We start from the raw sequence: 23076 nt of genomic DNA, 5'->3' as shown, positions 1-23076 counted from the left end.
GTACACAGGAAGGTTACTTGAATGGTTACAGTGCAGAGGATGGTGGCCAAAACGGAGAGGAGGTAAGTGGGGGTGACTTTCCTGAATATACAGCGTGTGACTGATGGAAGTTCAAGATGGCTGGGAAGAGAATGGTTCAAAAGGCCCTTGAAGGTGCTTCTTCAGATGCTGCAGTCTCTGCATCTTCAGCAGTCACAGTTACTGAAACCCAGAAGGGACTTCTAGCTATCCAAGGCTTTGGCACCATCAAGGGTTCCATGTCAGAAACAGATATGGTTTTTATCAAAAGTAATTATACTAGGGGATGCAGTAACATCTGTGGGGTAAGGACCTAAGGACCTCTGTTCTTTTCTACCTGATTTGCAGCTGAAATATCCTATATGTATTGTCTCTCTCTATTAGAAAGTAAATTCCCTGAGAGTGGCAAGGTCTGTTTTCTTTTTGTATACCAACTCTTAGCACAACACTTTGTACATAATAAGCACTTAATATTTTTCTTTATTTTCATCCATCCATCCATCCATCCAATCATCCATCCATCCATCCATCCGTCCATCCGTCCATCCGTCCATCCGTCCAATCATCCATCCAGCCAGCCGGTCTGGTACAGTCCCTGGCCCTAAGAAGGCACTCAATAAATATATATTAAATGACTGGCAATCAAGGCCACTTAAGCAAATCAGCAGAAGGCCACCTCACTCCCAATCCAGAGTGAGGAAGGGAAAGAAAAAGGGAAGACTGGAATGTTAAGAAATCAGCTCCTACAGGGATGGATTTTAATTCTTTTAAAAGATAATTCTTTGTTTTGTAAATGAGAATTTGGAGAGCAGGAAAACCTGGAGTCACTTACTCACCCCTTAGCAATTTGTTATTGTTGCTGTGGGCCACAAGGTGGCGCCAGAGTGCATAGAGCACTGGGCCTGGGGTCGGAAAGACTCATCTTCCTGAGTTCAAATGTGACCTCAGATGTTTACTAGCTGTGTGACCCTGGGCATGTCTAACTGCTGTTTGCCTCAGTTTTCTAACTCAGTTGCTCACCACTGTTTGCCTCAGTTTCCTTAACTATAAAATAGGAATGATAGCAGCGCTTACCAAACAGGGTTGTTGTGAGGCTCAAATGAGATAACATTTGTAAAGAGCTTAGCACAGTGCCTGGCACATAGTAGACAGTACTTCCTCCCTGTTCCTCCCTTTCCCCTGGGTCTAACCAGCAATGAAATTGTTTCATCTACACGAGACTTTACAAGACCTTGACTAAATGATTAATACCCCTTGGTTCTAGCAAAAACCTCTGATTCTTCCACAGGTTACTCTGTCAGCTTGCACTACATCTTCCCTACCTCCAGTGGGGAAAACCTTTGTCTACATCATCTCTCCTTCCTTCACACAGCTACCAAATCAATCTTCCCACTACAGAGGTGTAACGTGTCATTCCTTTGCTAAAAAGGGCTCTCTACTGCCTGCTAAATAAAATACAAAGTCCTTGGGCTGAAATTTTCAAATCATTAGCAAGTGTCATAAGATATTAATCAATTCATAAGCCCAAAAACATGAATATGATGTGAAGATTCATTACGAGAATTAGAGCTTTCAGAAATGAAAAGGTGACTGCCTAACCTTGGACATCTGGAGGATTATGTTGCGGAGATCATTCAGAGGTATATTATCTACCAACCAGCATTGATTAGGCACTTGCTACATGCCAGGCATTGTGCTAAGCACTATGGATACAAAGAAAGGCAAAAAAAGTCCCTACCCTCAAGAACCTTATATTCTAATGGGTATGAGAACATATCTTAAAAAACAAAGAAACCAACAAACCCCAAACCAGGTACGTAAAAGATGAATACAGGATAGATGGTAGGTAACCTTAGAGCAGAAGGCCAGGGCTCCTGTTGAGGTTTGCCTTAAGCTGAGTCTTGAAGGAAGCCAGAGATTCCAAGAGAGAGGGGGGAGGAGTCAGTACACAGGGACAGATAGTGGGAAGGTATGAAGATGGAAAATGGAGTGTCCTGTTCAAAGAACAGCAAAGAAGCCAATGCCCGGAAAAGTAGGAAGGGGCCAGGCAGTGACGAGCTTTAAATGCCCAACAAAGGACTTTCTATTTGACCCTGGAAGTAACGGTAAGCCTTTGGGGGCCGCTACTGGTGGATTGCTCAGCTCTTCCAGGACGTGAAGCTCTAAGGTTCATTGGAAGGAAATGAGGATGTTTAACTTGAACATGAGAAAACCAGGTTGGAAGTAGGGATGAAAGAAGGAATGTTCCAGGTGTAAAACAAGTGAAAGGTTGTCATGGAGAAAAAAGGGGAACCTTGTACCGTTTGAGTTCAAGAGGCAGAACCAGGAGCAGTGGACAGAAGGTGAAAGGAGACAAATTTAGGATGGATTTCAGGAAAACCTTCTACCAATAAGAACTGACCCAAAGTGCTCTCTCACTGGAAGGCTACAAGCAGCAGCTGGCTAACCACCTGTCCAGTATGTTATAGTGGAAGTTCTTTGTCAGATGTGGGTTGGCCTTGATGACCTCTCAGTTCCTTGACAAATCTCGAATTCTAGGATTTGTTTCTTCAGCACCACAGTGCTCAGCACCATGGGGGATGCAAAGGTAAAGGCAGTCAAAGTTCCTGCCTTCAGAGCATACAATATGGTGGGAGAGACAGAACAGAAATTCATGACAACGTGAGGCAGAAGAATCATGGAAGGGGACAAGGGATGGTACAGCATAAGCCTTGATTCTATTCCTGGCTCTGCCACAGACCAGGTGTGTAACTTTAACTTATTTCAATTCCATCCTTCCATCCACCAATCAATGATCTCAGATATGCGGATGATACCACTCAAATGGCAGAAAATGAGGAAGATTTAAGAAGCCTCTTGATCAGGGTGAAAGAGAAGAGTATAAAAGTTGGTTTAAAGCTTAACATAGGGAAAAAAAAAAACCTAAGATCTTGGCAACTGGTCCCATCATTTCCTGGCAAAGAGAGGGAGGAAAAAAATGGAAGCAGCATCAGATTTTATATTCTTGGGCTCAAAGACCACTGCAGACCATGACCGGAGCTATGAAGTTAAAAGACACTCGCTCCTTGGAAGGAAAGTATGGCAAATCTGGACAGCATCCTAAAGAGCAGAGTCATCGCCTTCCCAACAAAAGACCACATAGTCAAAGCTATGGTCTTTCCAGTGGCTCTTGAGGTGAGCTTTCTATTTCCTACATTAAGTGCTCTGTATACAGATGTGGAGAAAGGAAGGCAGCCCCTGCCCTCAAGAAGCTTACATTCTGATAGGGAAATGCAACATTTAGAGGAGAATGGCAGGCAGAGAAGAGGGTTTGATCAGAAAAGTCTCAGAGATAATGAGAAACTGGTGGAAAGATTTGTTTGTTTTCTAGGAATAGTCCTGTGGATTTGATTACTCTTCCTAGAGCCAGGGGTGGAAATGATGTATTCAAATGCCTGTGGTAAGTGTGAAGGAGGGTGTTCTAAATGGCAGCATGTCATGAATATGGCCAGGCAGTCATGTAAGGGGTCTGGGTCAGGTTAGATAAGGTGAGGTGTCACCAATTGGAAGTGCAGGGAAGTAGCTGTAGCCATCACATACCAGAGGAAAGATGTGAACCAGGGTCTTTCTGGCTCCAGATTTTACATCTTTTAATCCTATGCTGATCTCAAAGATCCCCAAAACAAGACTACCACCCAAAAAGCACCAAAAAAATTCCTTAAGAATCAATAAAAGATTTTGATAACATCCAACAAACCCAAACCTAACTCAAACATTTTACTTCATACTTCATGTGGATTACTGAATGAATGGGGGAGGGGGGAGAGAGAGAGGGAGAGAGAGAGACAGACACACAGACAGAGACAGAGACGGTAGGGGGAGGACTTCCCAAAAGGGAATTCTGTTAATACCCACCCCATTTCCACATGCTTCTGTGCCCCAAGGACTTACTGAGTCTCAGTTCCCAGGAGCATTTCCACTTTCTCATTTGCATGGTTACTGAGAACCGTCAGAGTAAACAGGTGACTGGCAGAGGTCTGTCTGGAATAGAGCATGGTAGAGCTGTTCTTCAGGGGAGAAGAATTCATTTCTTCATGTTCCCAAGGCTCTACTAACAGTTGATCCCTCAAAGAATAGTCATTGACTGTATAACTTTCTTCACTATAAGAAAAACAAACAAAAAGAGATTCAGAACCCTGAATTCTACCCATCAAAATAGGTTACTTAATCTTGACACTGCTTTCAATCTTGGTCCTGATTATACCTTATCTTACCATTTCTTTTGTAACTTACAATATTTCCTAACATGTGAGAGAAATATGAATAAGGGTATAAGGTTCATGGTTACAACACATCTCGTTTTCTTTTTTTTTTTTTCATTTGAACAGAAGGCTTTAGAATATTTTTATATGAAATGGAACATAGCCATCCATATCATATAGTCATTCTTGAATGACATAAATTATTACTACATAAATAATTTCTCCTTTTTCCCCTTTCTCCTTCTCTAAATATAAATGGACAATGCAGGAGAGCCAGTGGAAAGACACTGTAATCACTTCATCTTTACGCAAAGTGCACCAAATGATTAAAAAAAAAGTGCAGTTCACCCAAGAATTTCTTTTTTTGTTTGTTTGTTTGTTTTATTTTTAGTTTACAACACACGGTTCTACATAATTTTGAGTTTCAGATTTTCTTCCCTCCCTCCCTCCCTCCCCAAGACTGCATGGAATCCCATGTAACTTCCATGTATAACTTCGCATTGAATTAATTTACAAACTAGTCAAGTTGTGGAGAAGAATTATGAGAATGAATCATGAGAAAGAAGAAACAGAACCAAAAAAAAAAAACCGCAACCCAAAAACAAAAACAAAAGGGAGAAAAAAAAAAGGGGGGAGAAAAAGGCAAGCATGAAGTGTGCCTCAATCTGTATTCATACTTCATAGTTCTTTCTCTGGATGTAGATAGCATTCTCCATAGTGAGTCCTTTGGAGTTGTCTTTGTACCTTGTGTTGCTGAGACGAGCAAAGCCTGTCAGGGTTAGTCCTCACAGAATCCATATATCTGTGGTTATGTATAATGTTCTCCTGGCTCTGCTCTGCTCAGTCAGCATTATGTCATGTAGGTTTTTCCAACACCCAAGAATTTCTAAAATTGCTTTTTATATATGTCTGTTTATTTCTCCCAAAAAGGAAAATAATCTTTTGTAGAAATTTTTGCATATCTTTCCTACCCATATTTGACCTTTTAAGAAAGCCAAGCTAATAATCTCTTATAAAGTCAAGTCATCCCTCCATCTTCAGCTGACTTTAGTGTTGAGGCTAATACAATCTTTTAAAAATATGGTGCTTTTTGGTCCACAGATGGCAGTGCCCTCAACAGAAAAAGGTTTGTTTGCAGGAGGGTAGGTAGGGTAGGGGTGGGAGGTGGAGAAGATAAAGCTGAATAATTAATATGTTTTATCCCATATACATTATTGATAAAAGAATAAAACCTATTAGAGATTACTATTATAATGTTATTTTGACACATCAAATACCAATATGGTAACAACATATGGGGAAATATGGGAGACAAAAGCAAATTTATATTTAGTTTCAGTGACTCCTTTTCTTTGCTCACCTTACCTTTTTCACAGTTTCTGTGAAAAATCCTTTAGCTTAAAAGAAACTTGTAGGTCAAATAACATGAGGACATTGTTCCTGCTCAAGCTATGTTTAGCTGAATCATATATGGCAGGGGAAATGAAACTTTCCACTAGAGTTTCAGGTTGCACCTTGTAGACTGATGAGTGAACAGAGATCTCAGGTCAACCTACCACAGCTAAGTAAAAAGTCACTGGAACATACATGTTAGAGAAAAGAACTTTGTTTGAGGCTATTTGGGATCTCACCTAACATGGAAATATCCCCCAAGGACTCCATTGTAAGGTGGTTTCACCTTCACCTTTTATTCATAAAAGCATCAAAATAAGGGGCCAATGCACTAAGATTGGTTATTCCAGAGGAATAACCATTTAAAGCTTCAAAAACAATACATATGGAAATTCACATTCTTTTTTCTATTTTTCTCTCTAGTCAGAAAGAATAACTCAAATGTCTGTGAGGTACTTCTAATCTGGTCATTGGCTATATAGAAGTCAAATTAAATGTCCGTTCACCTAATAGGAAAATGCTAAATTGATCAACAGTTATATCACTGTCTATATTAACAACTCATGTTGATTATATATTAGGGTTTAATGAAGGCTTTAGTCACAACAGCCTGGGAGAGAGGGAGAGTATTATTATCCCCGTTTTATAGAAAAGGGGAGCATGGTACAGGGATAGAGAACTAGCCTGGGAATCAGGAGGACCTGGGTTTAATTTCTGCCTCTGACACTTATTGGCCGCTGGACAAAATCCATCACTTGGGAGGTCTTTAAGCAACACTCTATAAATTGCAGAGAAGGTACTAATCTGCACTGGGAGGTGGAGTTTTCTCACCCAGACAATCCTGTACTACTAAAATCCCAGGTTCACTCCCTGACCCTACTTAAAAAAGAGGAAACCATATCTTAGAGAGAAGTGAATCCTCCCAGGCACCAAGCTGGCTCTCAACCACTCACTGCTCTGGCAACCCCTGAAGACCCTACTTTGCTGAGAAGGTGCTGACCTACTTTACCAGTGGAAGTTCAGTGACACATCATCACCCCCACGCCCATGCCCATCTCCATCTCCATTTCCATCCCCATGCCCATGCCCACCCCCATCCCCACAAAGCTGATGAGTTTCAGAGCTTGGATCTGAACCTACATCTTCTCTACCCCATGTTCAGCTCTCCATAAACACTGACTTTCTGCAACAAGGCATTCCACCCCAAGCAAACAGCCTTCTTTAAGTGATGCGATGTCTAGGACTAGTGAGGTGAGGGACTTGCTGTCCTCTTCCCTCATCAGGCCAAATGCTGCATTCAATTCTAGACACTGCATCTCAGGAAGGTCATCAGCGAGCTGGAAAGTGTCCAGCAGAGCATGACGAGGAGGGTGAAGGGCCTCGAGTTCATGGCATGAGAGGATGGTTAAAGGAATTGGGCCTGTTTATCAGGAAAGGAAGACTTAGAAGGGGAACATGATAGCTGCCTTTGGAGGGCAGTCAGGTGGAAGGATTAGATTTAATTTATTTGGTCCCCTGGGCCAGAATGAGGAGCAGTGGGAAGCATCAGAGAGGCACAGGTATCTTTTACGCAGAGGAAAATTTCCATAGCGATTAGAGTTGTCAAAAAGTAGAAAAGGTTACTGGGGTCAGGGGGAAGGAGGTAGTGAGATCCCCTCTCTAGGGCTCTTCAGGCACCCTGGATGCTCCTCGTTGGGTGTATTGCAGATAGGAGGCTTATTAAGGCAGATTACCTTTGGGATGGGCTAAGTAACGTCTCTGAGTCACTCAAAAGGATATTTTTCTTCTGTGGTCTTACTTTCAAAATTTTAAAAAACAGTGACAGAGAACATTCTTTAACGATTCTACACTGACGATCCCAGGAAGTGATTTTTATCATTGGAGGCATTATTCAGTTCTTCTAGGATTATGTCAAACTAAAACCAGGTGAAAAGTTCACTTTCATTATAGAAAAAAAGAAATCTCTTTCATAATAACGGTAGTAATTATTTCTTTATCCTTATTGGCTGTTGTTCAAATCTCACAAAGTAAAAAATGTGAAACCTTAGCCAGCACACCACACACGCTCTCTCTCTCTCTCTCTCTCTCTCTCTCACACACACACACACACACACACACACACACACACGCACACGCACACGCACACGCACACGCACATGCACACACACATGCACACGCACACACACCCCTACCTCCCATTCATTCATTCATTCATTCACCCTCACAAATCCTAGGTCCCTAATAATCCAGTAAAATGATGCCCTACCTACCCCAGCTACTAAGTAAAAGAAAGAACAGTTTAGTCACTTTACAAAAGGTGTAAAGAGTCCAGCCAACACCTGCCACGTCTCCCACCTTGGAATCTATAAATTCCATTGTACTTACACCTGGCCATTGATACTAAAGAGAAGACAAAGGGTGGCAGGGTCTCCACCCTGGTTTAGAACACCTGAATGGCATTCCTGAATTCAAGTCCTCTGCCGCCATGATGGTTTTCTCCACTCTAGCCAGTCCATTCATGTCCAAATACAGCAAGCTAGACTGAGTGGGAAGAGAACTCTTTTCAGGGGGAAATTGCTCATTAGACTTCCTCATCTTTACATTGTTGACCTCTCTTTATTGAAGTAGCAGATGGCGTACAGTCTCTGAAACAATTTGTCATGTAATTAGGAAATGGAATTGCTCAGAAAGAAAGAGGCCAGTGGAAAAGTCCCTTTTCCCTTCAGTGAGAAGCTTGTGTGGTAACTTCCTCTGATTGTCTTGCATGGCCTCCAAGTTCACCAGCTGTCCGTCCACACCAGTTGCTTCAGAAAAGCAGCCGGCTGCCCTGAAGGCAGCAGCGTCAGATTTATATAAATAAGCCCACCGCTGTCTCACTTGGACAGACACTGGGGTCTCTACTGAGACCAAAAGAAGTGCCTGGCAATGGTGAGCTCGGTCAGGAGAACTGCCCTGATAGAGAATGACTGCAGTCGGGAAGGAAGATGGATGTTCTCCACAGTGGCAGGTCAGAGATGAAATGAAATTATCCCTGCCATCACAGAGACCACATTCCACCTGGGGAAACGGCTTGTGCACATAATACATACACAGCACACTCACGGGCACAGAGAGCTGGGATTGGGAGAGACCTCATAAGGTCTCTTAAGTAATAAGGAATAAGGTGGAATTTGACGAGTCTTCTGATATCAGTCAGTGCTCTTTTCCCTGGGACCGTGTTGCCTCTAAATATCAGGTTATTTTGTGTGTATGGGGGGGGGGGGTCGGGGGGGGGGGGGGCGCGTGGCGGGCAACAGCAGTTGGGAGGACGCCAGAGGCACCACAAAGGAAGAAAGAAAGAGTACCAAAGAGGAAATGGGAAGACATTGACTAGAAGCTTTGCCAACCTCACAATTAGCCAAGAACCAGCACTGGAACTGTTCTCTTCCCAGCCCCACTAAACACTGCCTCTTGTGGGTCAGTCAGTCCCCATTGGACTGTAGGACCACGGACTTTGAACTAGAAGGCAACTCTGAGGTGATCAAGGCTAATCCCCTCATTTTACAGATGAGGAAACTGAGGACCAGAGAAGTCACTTATTTGTGACAGTCTAGTCAATAGTTTTTAGTGCTACAGTAATAAGTCATTAGCACTGAAGTCATCAATACCACATAGACCAGCTCCCTATTATATTATACTATTCAATTGCAATGGGAATTTTATCAGAATGACTTTTAAATAAAAATGAAAATAGGTTGATTTTTTTAAAACAAAAATTAACTTTCAGTGTATGGCCTGAAGACAATAGTTTAGTCAAGTCTTCTCTTTCTCTTATATTTTAAATTTCTCTCACTATCTCTACTGACTCCTTTCCCCTTTACTTTGAAATATGATGAGGTTTCCATTATCCCGAATAAATATTCAGTGACTCTCCTTCTCTTGATGGCAGCTATCTTATTCCTATCTATGTTTTCACTACAATTTTTTTGAACAAGCTGACTTTCCTTTCTCCCTTCCTCTCATCTTAATTCTATTTACACGTACCCAACTACTTTCTAATACTTGTTTCCATTTGAAGGTTCCACTGTCACCTAAACTAAAGGAGAAAAAAAATAAACAAACCTAGACTCATCTCTCCCCTCTTCCATAAACTTCCCTATTTCTAGGGGGAAAAAAAACTTTGCAACAATTTTCTCTGATAAAGGTAAGGGGAACAAGCATTTATTAAATGCCTGTTGTGTGCTAGGAACTTTATAAGTATTATCCCACTTGATGAAGCTTTCCTATTCAAGATATATGAGGAACTGATTCAAATTAGTAAGAAAAAAAGATTCATTCCCTAATCAATAAATAATTGAAGGAAAAGAACAGCAGTTTTTAGAGCGAGAAATCCAAGCTCTCAACAACCCTATAAAAAAATGCTCCAAATCGCAAATAAATAGAGAAATGAAAATTAAACAACTCAAAGTTTTCAACTCATACTCATCAGATCAGCAAAGGTTGTGAAAAATGGAAAATGAAAATTGTTGGAGAGGATGCAGGAAACAGGTACACCTATGCACTGTTGTTGGAGCTGAGAATTTGGAACCATACGCCAAAATTCACTCTTTTGGCCAGTAATATGACTATTGGCCCAGAGCCCAAAGAGATCAAAGACAGAGAGAAAGGAGCCAGGCATACAGAAAGATTTATACCAATGTTTTCTTTAAAGCAAAGAACTGTAAACTAAAGGGTATCCAGGAATCAGTAAATGGCTGAATAAATTATGATACATCAATTTATTGCACTGCAAAACATCATGCAGAGAAAACTTTCAGAGAAACTGGGATGTCTTGCATGAACTGATGAAAAATGAAGTGAGTAGACCCAAGAGCCCAATTTAAACAAAAGTAATAACACGGTAAAGAAAACAACTTTGAAAGACTTCAGTCCTTCAATCAGTTCAATGACTATCCCTGAGGACCCATGATGAAGTATGACGCCCACTTGCTGACAGAGACGATGGACTCAGGGTGCAGAAGAACACAAACTTTTTTTTGACACTGCTGATGTGGACATTTGTTTGGATTGGTTATGTGTACTTTTTATAAGTTTTCTTTTTCAATTGGGGTGGGGGGTTGGTAAGAGGGGCCCTCCCATTGAAAAAGAAAACTCTTATAAAGAGGGTAAGAGGTAAGAGAGAAAGGAAAATTGTGACAGGGTTGACAAAAAAGAGAGAAAAAGAAAAGGGTGATTGAGAAATTTTTGAAAAATGCACAGAGGAGAAAAAAGCAAGGACAGAAGGAAAGAGATAAACAGGAGCTTTGAAAGTTATACACTGAGTTTATTTTATACTTCAAAAGTTATACATTGAGTTTATTTTATACTTCAAAGGAAAAACATAAGAGAGACTCAGTTTCAATTCACAATCTTCTGTTTTATATAAAACATACTCATTTTATTTGGAATTTATTTTCAGAATAAAGAAAAAACCTAAAGGTTCTCAGTTGATGAAACCAAACTAAACCAAAATTTCAAAAGTGGCCTTATTGCTATTTCTTGTCTTCAATACCCATGTTATTTGTTAATCACTTTTTGATACCAGGCTCTGCTGTTGTAACAACAGCCTTCAGGCCATTCTCCCCAACTTCTACAATCTCTCTTTCTTGATTCTTTTTTAGCTAAATTTTGAGAACATTTGGTGAGTCCTCATTGCTTTACCTACCCCTCATCGGTGTGGTACAATGGACAGAGCCCTAGTGCTGGAGCCAAAGGCACTGCAATCAATTCTCACCTCTGATGTTTAATCAATTGATTAATTAATTTAATAAACATTTATTAAAGTGCCTACCGTGTGCCAGGCACTGTGCTTCATGCTTATAGACCCTTCTTCTCCCTGGGTTTCAGTATATTCATCTGTAAAATGAGAAGGTTGGACTCTATGCTCTAAATCTAGGATTCCACCTTTCCAATCTCAACTCTTCCTCCTCTAAATGAAGCCTTTGGTCTTCAATGCTAAATCAATACCATCCCAAAGGTATATGCCTTGCTACGTTCTCCTTTTGTGCCTTTGCTTACTGCTGTTTCACCTGATGACAATGCCTTCCCCACTACCCATCCTTTTGGGCTTACCACAAACCCTAACTACTCTACTAGGCTTTGCTGGACCATCTAGCCACCATTGGTGGAACTTGGCACTTCATGTCTGTGACTTATATGCTACTTATCATTCATTTTCTTGCATGTTGAGTCTGTCACCTAAGACTTTCACTCATGGACAAAATCCAGGCCTTCACCTACCAACGCACATATTATGAATTAATATTTCCTATGTGCAGTATTAGCTCCCACATCTAAAACTGAACTTCCTTGAGATTAGAGACATTCACGTGCTTCTCGATATCTCCCATTTGTAATGGGTGTACAAAGAGGTTGTTGAATAACTTCCTCTTGATTGATTTTTGATCCTACCTCCATAATCACCTTCTACATTTCCATCGCAGGTGTTCAAAATGATGGCCCCAATGTGTTCCAATGTTCTTAATTCGTTCCAAGTAAATCTCAGTTATATTCAATTTACTGAACTCTTGGGGGTCATTAGCCAGAATAGCAGGTAGGTAGCACAGTGAATAGTACTGGGTATGGAGTCAGGAAGACCTAAGTTCAAATTCTGCCTCAGACAGTTACTAGCTGAATGATCCTTGGCAAGTCACTTAAACCTGTTTACCTCAGTTTCCTCATTTGTAAAATGAGCTGGAGAAGGAAATGACAAACCACTCTAGTATCTTTGTCAAAAACAAAAACAAAAAACCAAAAAACCCAAATGGGCTCATGAACAGTTGGACGAGACTGAAAAACTAAACAATAATAAGCAAGGAAGATCAATTAATTGTAACAGTCAATTTTCTGACAATTACAAAGTTCTTTTTATTGGGAACAAAACTGTAACCCAACATGTATTGGCCTTTTGGACCCAGCACAATTTTTTTCAAAATACTACATATAAATTCTTTGGTCTTTTTTTACATTTTTCCTTTTCTCTTTTTGAACACATGAATAAAACCAACAAGTGGTGGTTGGAAACAATTATGTGTCTACATACACAACTACATCCTCAAATGAAAGGAAACCTGGTCTTATTACCTACCATTGATTTCTGGGATGAAAACAACTTCCAGCCCAACTTTTGAGATACAATTTCTAGTGCCTCGCATCATTGCTTATGCATAGTAGGAATGTAAATGTTTGTTGGATTCTCCCTGGGTTCAAAACCCAGGTCCTCTGACTCCAAATCCATAATTTATTTCAAATTCATCATTTTTTCCATTGTATCACACACCAAGCTGGTAAATTTCCCAAAGCAAATGCAAATTCCAGCTCTAAACTCAGAAATGAGCCACTTACCGCATAATGTGAGGAAATGTCTGTAAACAGCAACTGAAATCAGACCATCAGGGCATCAGCCACCTAGCCTCTGTAATGAGTGGCAACACAGTAGCTGTCCTGGAGTCAGCCTCAGTCACTTCCTAGCTCTGTGATCAATGTAAGTCATTTAACCTTTGTTTGCCTCGGTTTCCTTATCTGTAAAATGTGGATAACAATAGTACCCACCTTCCAGGATTGTTGTGAGGAGCAAATGAAGTATCGGTAAAATGCCTATCACAGGGCCTAGCATATAGCAAGTGTTATATAATTTTTAGGTATTTTTACCTATTACCTTATGTACTTGATGGGATAAAACACTTGCCAGTATTATTGAGAAATTAGCTTGACCTCTGAGTGGTCAAAGAGGCCAAGTTCACCATTTACGTTGATTCACATGAATTCACTAATCTTTGGACCTTCCGTCTTAGATCCCAGACCAGATAATTGTGGAATAATTGACTAAAACTAATCCACTTAGGTGGGCCCCCCCTCCCCCCCCCACTAGCTAGAACTAGAAACCAGACCATGCTCCACCTTCACATACCTTCAAACTATCCAGCCTTCCAGCCAAGTCCACTTGAAATCTGCCTACCCATACCTTCCACCTGTCTCTGGTTATAGTCATCAAATCGCCACCATGGCTGTGATTCCTCAGACCTCTGCTGCAGAGAGCACAAGACTTAGAGGAGTCAAGATGACCTTGGTGCAAGTCCTGTCTTCACAAAATCTGTATCTGTACCTGTATCACTCACTACCTAGATGACCCTGGCCAAGTCACTTAATCTCTCTCTACCTTGATTTCCTCACCTGTTAAATGGATAGCCTCACAGCTCCCTTCCAGCTCTAAAGCTATGAGCCTCTGAATCTATGACCCCCGTCCTTGGTCACCCTGTGACCATATGGGTGATCTTCCCTTCCGGGGAGCTCAGAAAGTAGACTATGTGGATGCTTCGAGTTCATAAGTTTAAGACCAAGAACTCTGAACGTTTGGTTTTTCACAGGGTTTGAGTCATGAGCAATCACCTGGGCAGTCAGACATTCCTTGAAATCCCAACAGAATACCATGTACTTAAAGTGAGCAACAATTTACAAAAAGCACAAAGGGTCAAGGGACTTGAAAAAGCAAATAACTGCAGTCAATTTAAGGCTTGGGATGGATTTTCTGTGAATTCAGAAATGCCAAACAAAGAACCCTGTGACAGTACAAAGGAACCTTGGAGACTACCTGGTCCAACTATTCAACTTTGCAGACCCTCCAAATGGGAAGGGCCCCCAGTACCTCTGTCTCATCCAAGCACGATCTGGGGAAGGATCCCCTTGACAACCACCTGGTCATCCAGGTTTTTGCTTGAAGAATTCCAACTATGGGGTCCCTCCCAGACACTGAGGCAGCCCACTGTATGCTAAGGCAGCCCACTGTACTTTGACACCTGTGAGGTTTCTAGGAGGGCTTTCCTTACATAGAACCTAGATCTATTTCATCTTCTAACGCCAAGGGGATTAAATCTATTCCCCCTTTCTAGTGACAGAAATGACTGTTAATAACCAATGGTTTGGGGATATCCAGAGTCCTCCCCCACATTTTTTCCTAAAGTCTGGATTTTAAGAGTTCCTTCTCTTGAAGGACTTTGCTGATAATGAGATTATACTAAGACTCCACCCTGGCAGGATAGCTATGGTGCTCTGCTAAGGCTTGGATAAGGTATAAATTCTTTGAATAAACTGCCCAAGGCTGGGTATAGAGATAGTCTGTCAAAAAATGACTGGTGGCCCATCATTTTAACATAGCCCACCGCCCATCATCTTAACTAATCTGAGTTGACTGCCACCCCTCAGGAACACCTACTCTTTGGAGGGTATATGGACTATGAGCCTACCACCATGATTGTCTTTGGTCTAAGAGAGAGGACCAAATGACCATCCTTTGATTAATAACATGCTGGCCCTATTAATGAAATGATTAAATTACTCAGAAATTATGTCTCCCAAACCTTTTTAATCACCACACTAGAGAGGGACTGCTCAAATACTGGCCTATATGTCTTGTCTGCACCTTCTCCAGGACAAATATTCCCACTTCCTTCAAGTGATTCTCATATAAGATGATCTTGGGGCCCTTCATCTTTGGCTCATCCCTTTGATTTATCAACGTCCTTTTTAAAGCATGTGGTTGACTAGGACAGAGTATGGTGGCTATAGAACCTACCTAATCCTGGCCACACTATTAACTCATGTCTCACCTGCCCCTTTCAGGCAGCTGGTGGTACAGAGGATACAGCGCTGGGCCTAGACTTAGGAAGACGAGAGTTCAAATTCAGCCTCAGGTGCTTCCTAGCTGTGTCTAGACTCTAGACCACAGGAAAGTCATTTCATCTTTGTCTGCCTCAGCTGTAATTCCACAATTATAAAGTGGGGGTAACAATAGCACTTACCTCCCTTCTCGAATGAGAGAATAGTTAGAAAAGCACTTAGCACAGTGCCAGGCACATAGTGGGCTCTACATAAATGCTTTTTTTCTTTTCCTCATATGTTATCTTCCTTCATAAGAATGGGGGCTTCTTGAGGGCAGGGACTGTCTTACTTTTTGCTTGTATTCATTTCCCCAACCTTTAGCATAGTGCCTGGCACAAAGTAAGCACTTAATAAATATTTATTGAGACATTGAACCCGCAATTTATGAAAACCTCCAGTCAGACAATAAACATGTATTAAGCACCTACTGTGCTAAGGGCTGGGAATATTAAGAAAAAAAACCAGTCTTTGCTCTCACAGAGCTCACAGTTAAAGGGGAACAACATGAAAACAACTATATACAAACAAGACATATAGAGAGTAAATTGAAGATAATCATCAGAAGGAAGGCACTGGCACTAAGGAAAGGCTTCCTGCAGAAAGTGGGATTTTTTAGCTGAAGGAGGTCAGGAGGACAAGATAAGGAGATAAGGAAGCAGAGTTTTCCAGGCATGGGGGGACAGGCCAGTGAAACTTCCCCAAGAAGGAAAATGAAAGGTGTATTTTAAAGGGAAAATAACAAGAAGTCCAATGTCACTGGTTCCCAGAGTATGTGCCGGGGAAAGGGGGGTGAGGGCGGGGAGTAAGCTGTAAGAGACTGGAACAGTAGGAGGGGCAGGTTAGGAAGACTCAGTGCCAAACACAGGACTTTACATCTGATCCTAGAGCTGATAGGGAGCTACTGGGGTTAGAATAGGGGAGTCGTTTTTAGACATGCTGCTCCGTCTTTCCCATGTTGAATCTGTGAAGATGATTGGGGAAGGCATGGGAAGACATTTCTCAGAAGCCCAATAGAAAGAACACTGTGTCCTTAAAGTGGCTAACATTCTGTTAAAAGCACAATGGCTCATTCAAAGTGAATGAGTCAGATCAGTGAATCAGATTTATCAGTGTTCTGGGATCTAGAGAGTTTTGGAAACCGGATGCCATCTTCTCATCTGTGAGCTATCCCACCCATCTTTGCCTCTTCTTCAACACCAGGCACATCTTTATTTCCATCCCACCCCTAACCTTGGGAGACTGGAGCTAAATGAGCTTTCACTTCTTCTGGCCAAGACTTACGCTTCCTTGCTGGCCATCTTGATACTATGCACACTCCCATCCTTCCATTTCCCCACTCCCTTTTACTAACTCCTTTAAGGTGGAGACTTAGCACAGTGCTGTGGAAGAGTGAGTCCTTCCTAAATGCTACTTTTCTGTCTGTCTGTCCTTCCATCCATCCATCCATCCATCCATCCATCCATCCATCCATCCATCCAGTATTGTCTGTCTGCCTCTCTCTCTCTCTCTCAGCCCCTAGGAAGGCAACAAAAAATCCAGCAATAAAATGAATGACCTCATTTTGAATTTCACACACTGTCATTTCATTTTTAAGAGGTTCTCCATGGTTTGGCAAAGACAAACAATTATATCTCATTTTAGGCTTCCTTACCTTCTCAGAACCACCTCCATGATGAAAGCTTACCAAAGCAAGGGTGTCCCATTGCAAGAAATGGAACAAATACTGAATAAGACTCACTCATAGGGTAAGCAGTTCTTTGTGGTCCATTTTGAGGAGATTCCTGACAAGAAACTACATCTCTACAGAAACTCTCCTGAATCATGGGTTCAAACAGGCCCTGGCTGCTGCCCTCAGGCCTTGTTCCAACCAGGACCCAAGCTTTTACTGTTATAGCTGCTTCTATAAGCCAACCACCCAAGAATATGCCCTCCTCAATAAGAAAGAGCCAAACAGGAATTATGGGGGGGGGAGCTCCTAGAGAGATCTAATATTAGCTGGTAGCACCTCACTGAATTTTTCTCTCAGATACATTCATGGCAATAAAGAGACTCATCTCCAAGGCTTTGCAGACAAAGTGGGCAGCTGCCTGAAACACTTCATTGGGGGAAAAATGTCATAGATTAGGGTAGTGGAAAGAACATTAGATTAGCCAAAAGGCAGGGATTCAAAACTTCTCCCTCTCTCCCCTACCCCTCTTACCACCTGTATGTCTGTTTCCCCAAAGCACTAACTTTAGACCAAAGGGTTCTTAATTTGGGTCCATGAACTTGTTTCATGTGTGTGTGTATTTCAATATAATTGGTTTTCTTAGTAATCATATATTTCATTTTATATATTTAAAAACATGATTCTCAGAAAGCGTTTTATAGGTATTGCCATTCTGCCAAAGGGGGCCCTGAAACAAAAAAAAATGTTAAGAATCCCCAACTTACAGTCAAATTCCACCTCTGAATTCCCCTCAGACCTCTAAATTTATGTTACTGTGACTAGATGTCAGCTTTAGCTATGACAAGGTTGTCCTTCTGGCCCTAAACCTCCATAGTCCCCATCTACAAGGAACTAGAACCCTGAACCTATGCTCTGGATGATACAGAGGAAGGAAGGAAGGAAAGAAGGAAGGAAGGAAGGAAGGAAGGAAGGAAGGAAGGAAGGAAGGAAGGAAGGAAGGAAGGAAAAAGCATTTATTCAACACCTATTATGCACCAGGAACTGTGCTAAGCTCTTTACAAATATCTTATTTGCTCCTCACAACAGCCTTAAGAGGCAGGTGCTATTATTATCATCCAACATTTTGCAGTTGAGGAAACTGAGGCAGACACAAATTGCGTGACTTGTCCAGTAAGTGTCTGAGGTAAAATTTGAACTCAGGTCTTCTTGATGCCAGGCCTACTGCATCTGGGGAGGGCTGAACAGTGGCACGAAGTCTTTCAATCTCCCTCTCTCTCCCTCTACAATTGGTCCCCAATTATCCCATCTAGTAGCTGCCTCAGGAAATGTTGACTTGGCTGCATCTTCCTCACCTGGCTATTGTGAGGAAAGCTCTTAGTAAACTTGAACCCACTAGAGAAGTGTGAGTCTTGGCCAGTTGGCGTTATCTTAATTGATGTGAATGGTTTACCATTGAGACCCATTTATCAACAATCATGCATCTCGTTAAATGAGTCAGATTAATTTTGGTGTTTACTTTTGACGTCCAAATCTGCAGGTATGTGATATATCTTTTCAGTCTTCTTAAGAGCTCCCATTTAACAATCTCTCACATTATAAGGGCTTCAAGGCTTAGAGATCACTTTCCACACAATACCCTGGGGCTCCATCTTGCCTTTCTCTTCTTCATACGCATTCTTTCCTTCTATACACTCTCGGGTCAAGCCATACTGGCTACTTCTTGTCCCCTGCAGAAGACCCTGCATCTTCCAACTCCCAGCCTTTGCAGGCTGCGCCGCTGGCTGGAATATCCTACCCCTTCTGGAATTCCTACTTTCTTTCAAAACTCAGCTCAAGCTTCACCTTCTTGTACAGGAAGCTTTTCATGGTCCTCCTAGTTCTGAGCCTCATGCTCTCCCTCCCAATGACTTCCTTCCCCCCCCCTCCCTCGGCCGCCCCCATCCTCTATAATGCTTACATAGGCAAATGTTTTCTCTTCCATTAGAATGTAAGCTCTTTGAGGACGGGGACTGATTGTCTCTGCCTCTGTCTCTCTCTGTCTCTGTCTCTCTCTCTGTCTCTCTGTCTCTCTCTCTCCCTCTCTCTCTCATCCTGGAGCTTAGCACAGCGGCCAGCATGAAGTAAGCACTGTTTAAACACTTGCTGACTAAGTGCCTGAGGTACATGGTGTAACGACTCTAGATGGGTTGATCAATGCTCACAGCTTCACAGCTCTAGAGCTGGAAGGGACCTGGGGATCATTTGGTCAAGTCCCTCATTTCACATCTGGGAACTGAGGCTGGGGTTAAAGGTGAAGCAACATAGGCCAAAGTCTTCTAGGTAGGACGCGTCAGAAGCAGTATGTGAACCTAGGCTCTCTGCCTCTAGATTTCTAGCCCTTTCTAATAAACCTTGCTGCTTAAGTGACTTTCCCAAGGTTACACACCTGCCAAGTGCCACAGTAAAAACTCCTGATTCCCAGGCCAGTGATAGCTTTCTCCAGTCCACAAAAATCCATCTTTTTTGTTCATTCAACATGCACATGATTTAAAAAAAATAAAGTGCGGTCTTCATTATTTTCATCAATATCAGAAAAAGATTGGTCAAGAGACTTCATGAAAAGGAAGGGAAATCAGGAAATTAGATACTCTATTTTTCTCCTTTTCCTCTCCCCATATTTTGTCTAATCTCACTGCCTTGAATTTCAAAATCCTTTGGCTGGAGGAATGACCAAGTGTAATCTTCTCAGAAAATCTAAACTTGGACATTATCAACTTAAGAGATTACTTCAAGTTAGCCTCATGACGAAGTCATTTGTTCTGAGAAGGACAGCGCCACTCAGCTCTAATAGAGAAGTCACAGCTGCAAAGAACTGGGGAAGAGCAGGCTTCATTCTAAAAACCCCACTTCATGTGTAGAGAGTGGGGTTTAAGGATTACAAAGTGAGAGGCAGTGTGGGCTAATAGCCTCATACCTCTGGGTCTGTGCCCCATTTCTGTCTGACCATGGGTCAATCACTTAACCTCTCAATGCCCCCCTGAAACTTTCTAAGATGAGAAGTTGCCGATGGTACCCATTCTTCTCATTGGGAATTCCCATAACAAGGGCTTAGCGGTGTGCCTGGCACATAGAAGGCACTTAATAAATGTTTGATTGATTGACTGATAAAAAACATCATAGATCTGAAAAAAATAAAAACACATGGTAACTGTCATAAATACTTGACATATAGAAGAAAAAACAAATTTATTCTGCTTAGGTCCTGAGGTGAGGACTAAGAACAATTGATGGAGTTGCAAGGAGTTATAATTAAAAGCTTCGTTTTAGCTCACCATAAGAAAAAAATTCATAATGGTTAAAGCCATTAAAACATGAATGAACTGTCTCCTGGAGTAAGGGGAAGGAGCTCATTAGCACTGAAGGTATTTGAGGAGGAGTTGAATGACCACCTATTAGGGATGTGGTAAATGAAATTGATGCTGTAGGCACAGGTTGGACCAGCCAGGTGGCAGAATTGATTGAGGGCTGGGCTCAGATTTAAGAGGTCCTGAGTTCAGATCCTACCTCAGACTCTTAGGAGCTGTGTGACCTGAGCAAATGACTTAACCTTTTTCTTACTCTCAGTTTCCTCTGACTTCACCGGCCTCTAAACCCTAACACCATAATCCTCTGGTCCTACTACCTCCAAAGTCAACTCCAATTCTACGATTCTACAAAGATAATGGCTGAAAGTCTCTTAACTAGGTCAAGACTGATAACCCCCATTTACTAATTACTTATTTTCTGCCAAGCACTGGGAATAAGCCTTTTGACTTTCTGTGTCTATATAATTTTTGGCAAAGTTCCCACAGCTTTGCCCCCAGACAAGAAGAATCACAATGAATCAGAGAGTCTGAAGCCAAGCCACTCTGCATGTTGGCTAGTTTTATTTGGTCAAGCTTATGGCCAAAGAGACGCAGACCCAGAGATTCGAACACAGGGCATGAGGGGCTGGATTAGGAACAGACATTCAGGGTCCTGGCTTCCAGCCCAGGGCCAGCCTTTTTAGTGCTCCACACCAAGACCCTTCTAGCAACTTGGACCCTCTTTACCTCTGAGTACAAGTTTTAACTTATGTTCCCGAAACTTCTAATCTCATGTCTTAGTGAGACGCAATAAAAAAGAAAATAATATACTCTCAACATGGAAACCTGTCATGCCCTCGGGCTCAAGTCAGCCCCCTATTTGTGGAATATTTATGACATGCCAGTTGTCAGGAAGTGAAAAAATCTTCTTTCTTAGATTTCTGCAGGAAGGAAACTTCGCAAAACGGAATTTAATGGCTTCCCTACCCTCCTAAGTGGAGGCCAAATATAGATTGGCAAATATGCTTAGTAGCAGTTTCCAATTTTCCCTTATAGATAATAACAACTTGCAAAACCTTAGCATGATTTACTGAATATTCATATGCCAAATAGCCGAACTTGTAGGCCTATTTCTTGCAAAAGTGAGCATTATATATTTCATGATCATATTCTAAGGCTGGTCCGAGGCTGGAAAGGATCCTGCAGAAATTGGAGTCATATGTACTCCCAGAGCCATAATGAGCATGGGGCAAAGAGGGTTTTGCTTCAGGGTGCAGACATGTCATGTGGGTGCCTGAGAGGATGCCACTGGTCTCCCCACTTCTTCATCTTGGCAATCACTATCTCAGTGCCTCACCTCACAATCCTAGGGCTCTAGGGGACCTGGTCACCCATTTCCAGCACAACTCTCTTTCATGAGGAGTTTTGTTGTTGTTTTGTTTGCTTAACGCCTCACTCTTGACATTACATGGTCCTCTTCTCCACTGAGGCTTTGGTTCATTCATTTTCCTCCAAGATCTGAGGCTGTCCTCCATCAAGCAAGCAGGTGTTGTTTTAGATAGTTAGAGATCTTGTATATGTGCTCTGGAAGCTAACTCTGCCTCGGTGGTCCTGTCTTCTGATTCGTGAGATCCTCTTGGAGCCTCCATTTTGAGGAAATCCCTCGAGCAGTCCCATGCTCACTCCTTTCCTTTCCTACTCTGTTCTTCTCCCTGAGGCCTGATGCACTGAGTTCCTTCCCATCCTCCTTTTCTGTGTTATCTTTCCACCATTAAAATGCAAGTTCATTGAGGGCAGGGACTGTCTCTGCTGGGGTTTGTATTCCTAAAGCCTAGCATAGTTAAATATTTAAATGAGTAGCACCTTGGAGAGTGCTAGGTCAGGAAGACCTGAGTTCAAAGTCCAGCTCTAACACTTACTAGCTGTTAAGACATTTTGATAAAGTCACTTCACCCTGTTTGCCTCTGTTTCCTCACCTGTAAAAAGAGCTGGAGAAGGAAATGGCAGACCACTCCAATATCTCTGCCAAGAAAACTCCAAGTAGGGTCATGAAGAGTCTGACATGACTGAACATCAAGAAAAAAAAACACTCAAATACTTCTTGATTTGACTTGATTCTCTCATTTACTAACAAAGAAATCTTGTCTATTGCAAGGGTTGTTATTTTCCACCAGAATGGAAGAGATAAAAGTAACTCCCAGGAGACAGGGGTATTAATAAGAAATTTTAAAGAACAACAAAACAGCTAAAAACTATCTATACTTACAGCCATTTATTTCTAGTTTATCACTATACCCAGTTAACGTATTTTGAAAATCTGGTTATGTTTTTGCATATATTTCATAAAGGGTGAACCAATTCTTCTAAGCCATATATGGAGAAAAAGATAGACACCCAGTGGTCTCCCCACCATAATAAATACTGTAAGGTTTAAGACCTACTAACTTGCCAGGACAGAGAATCAGGTGGAATGCTGCATAAAAGAAAACAGAAGCTCAGAGTGGATGAGGCTTTTGCCCCTGATCACAGAGTTAAGTGTCACGTCTGGGATTTGAACCCATTTTTTTCCAACTCTAAGCCCTCTGATACTGCATTTTAAGGGACTAGAATAGTATTATGAAATCTGGGTCCAATTAAGTTCTGTTAAATAAGGCCTTTCCACAGGATATCATCTGCCTCTGACTCAGGGAAGCAGCTTGCTCTCCAGACTCTTTCATATGGTCCTGGAGTTCACAACCATTTAATATTTCTTTCACTT

General features: G+C 41.8%; 1 protein-coding gene across 1 annotated transcript in view; it reads right to left on the bottom strand.

Annotated features, from left to right (window-relative positions):
- The window catches only part of ARHGEF26 (Rho guanine nucleotide exchange factor 26), a 133322-nt gene that overhangs the window by 10288 nt on the left and 99958 nt on the right, over positions 1–23076 (bottom strand). Inside the window, exon 11 of the mRNA XM_036754579.1 lies at positions 3949–4158. Within this exon, the coding sequence (XP_036610474.1) occupies positions 3949–4158 (210 nt within the window). The remainder of the gene's footprint in view (positions 1–3948; positions 4159–23076) is intronic.

This window comes from Trichosurus vulpecula, chromosome 4 (assembly GCF_011100635.1).
Source record: "Trichosurus vulpecula isolate mTriVul1 chromosome 4, mTriVul1.pri, whole genome shotgun sequence".
NCBI lineage: Eukaryota > Metazoa > Chordata > Mammalia > Diprotodontia > Phalangeridae > Trichosurus > Trichosurus vulpecula.
This window is presented reverse-complemented; position numbering and strand designations above follow the sequence as displayed.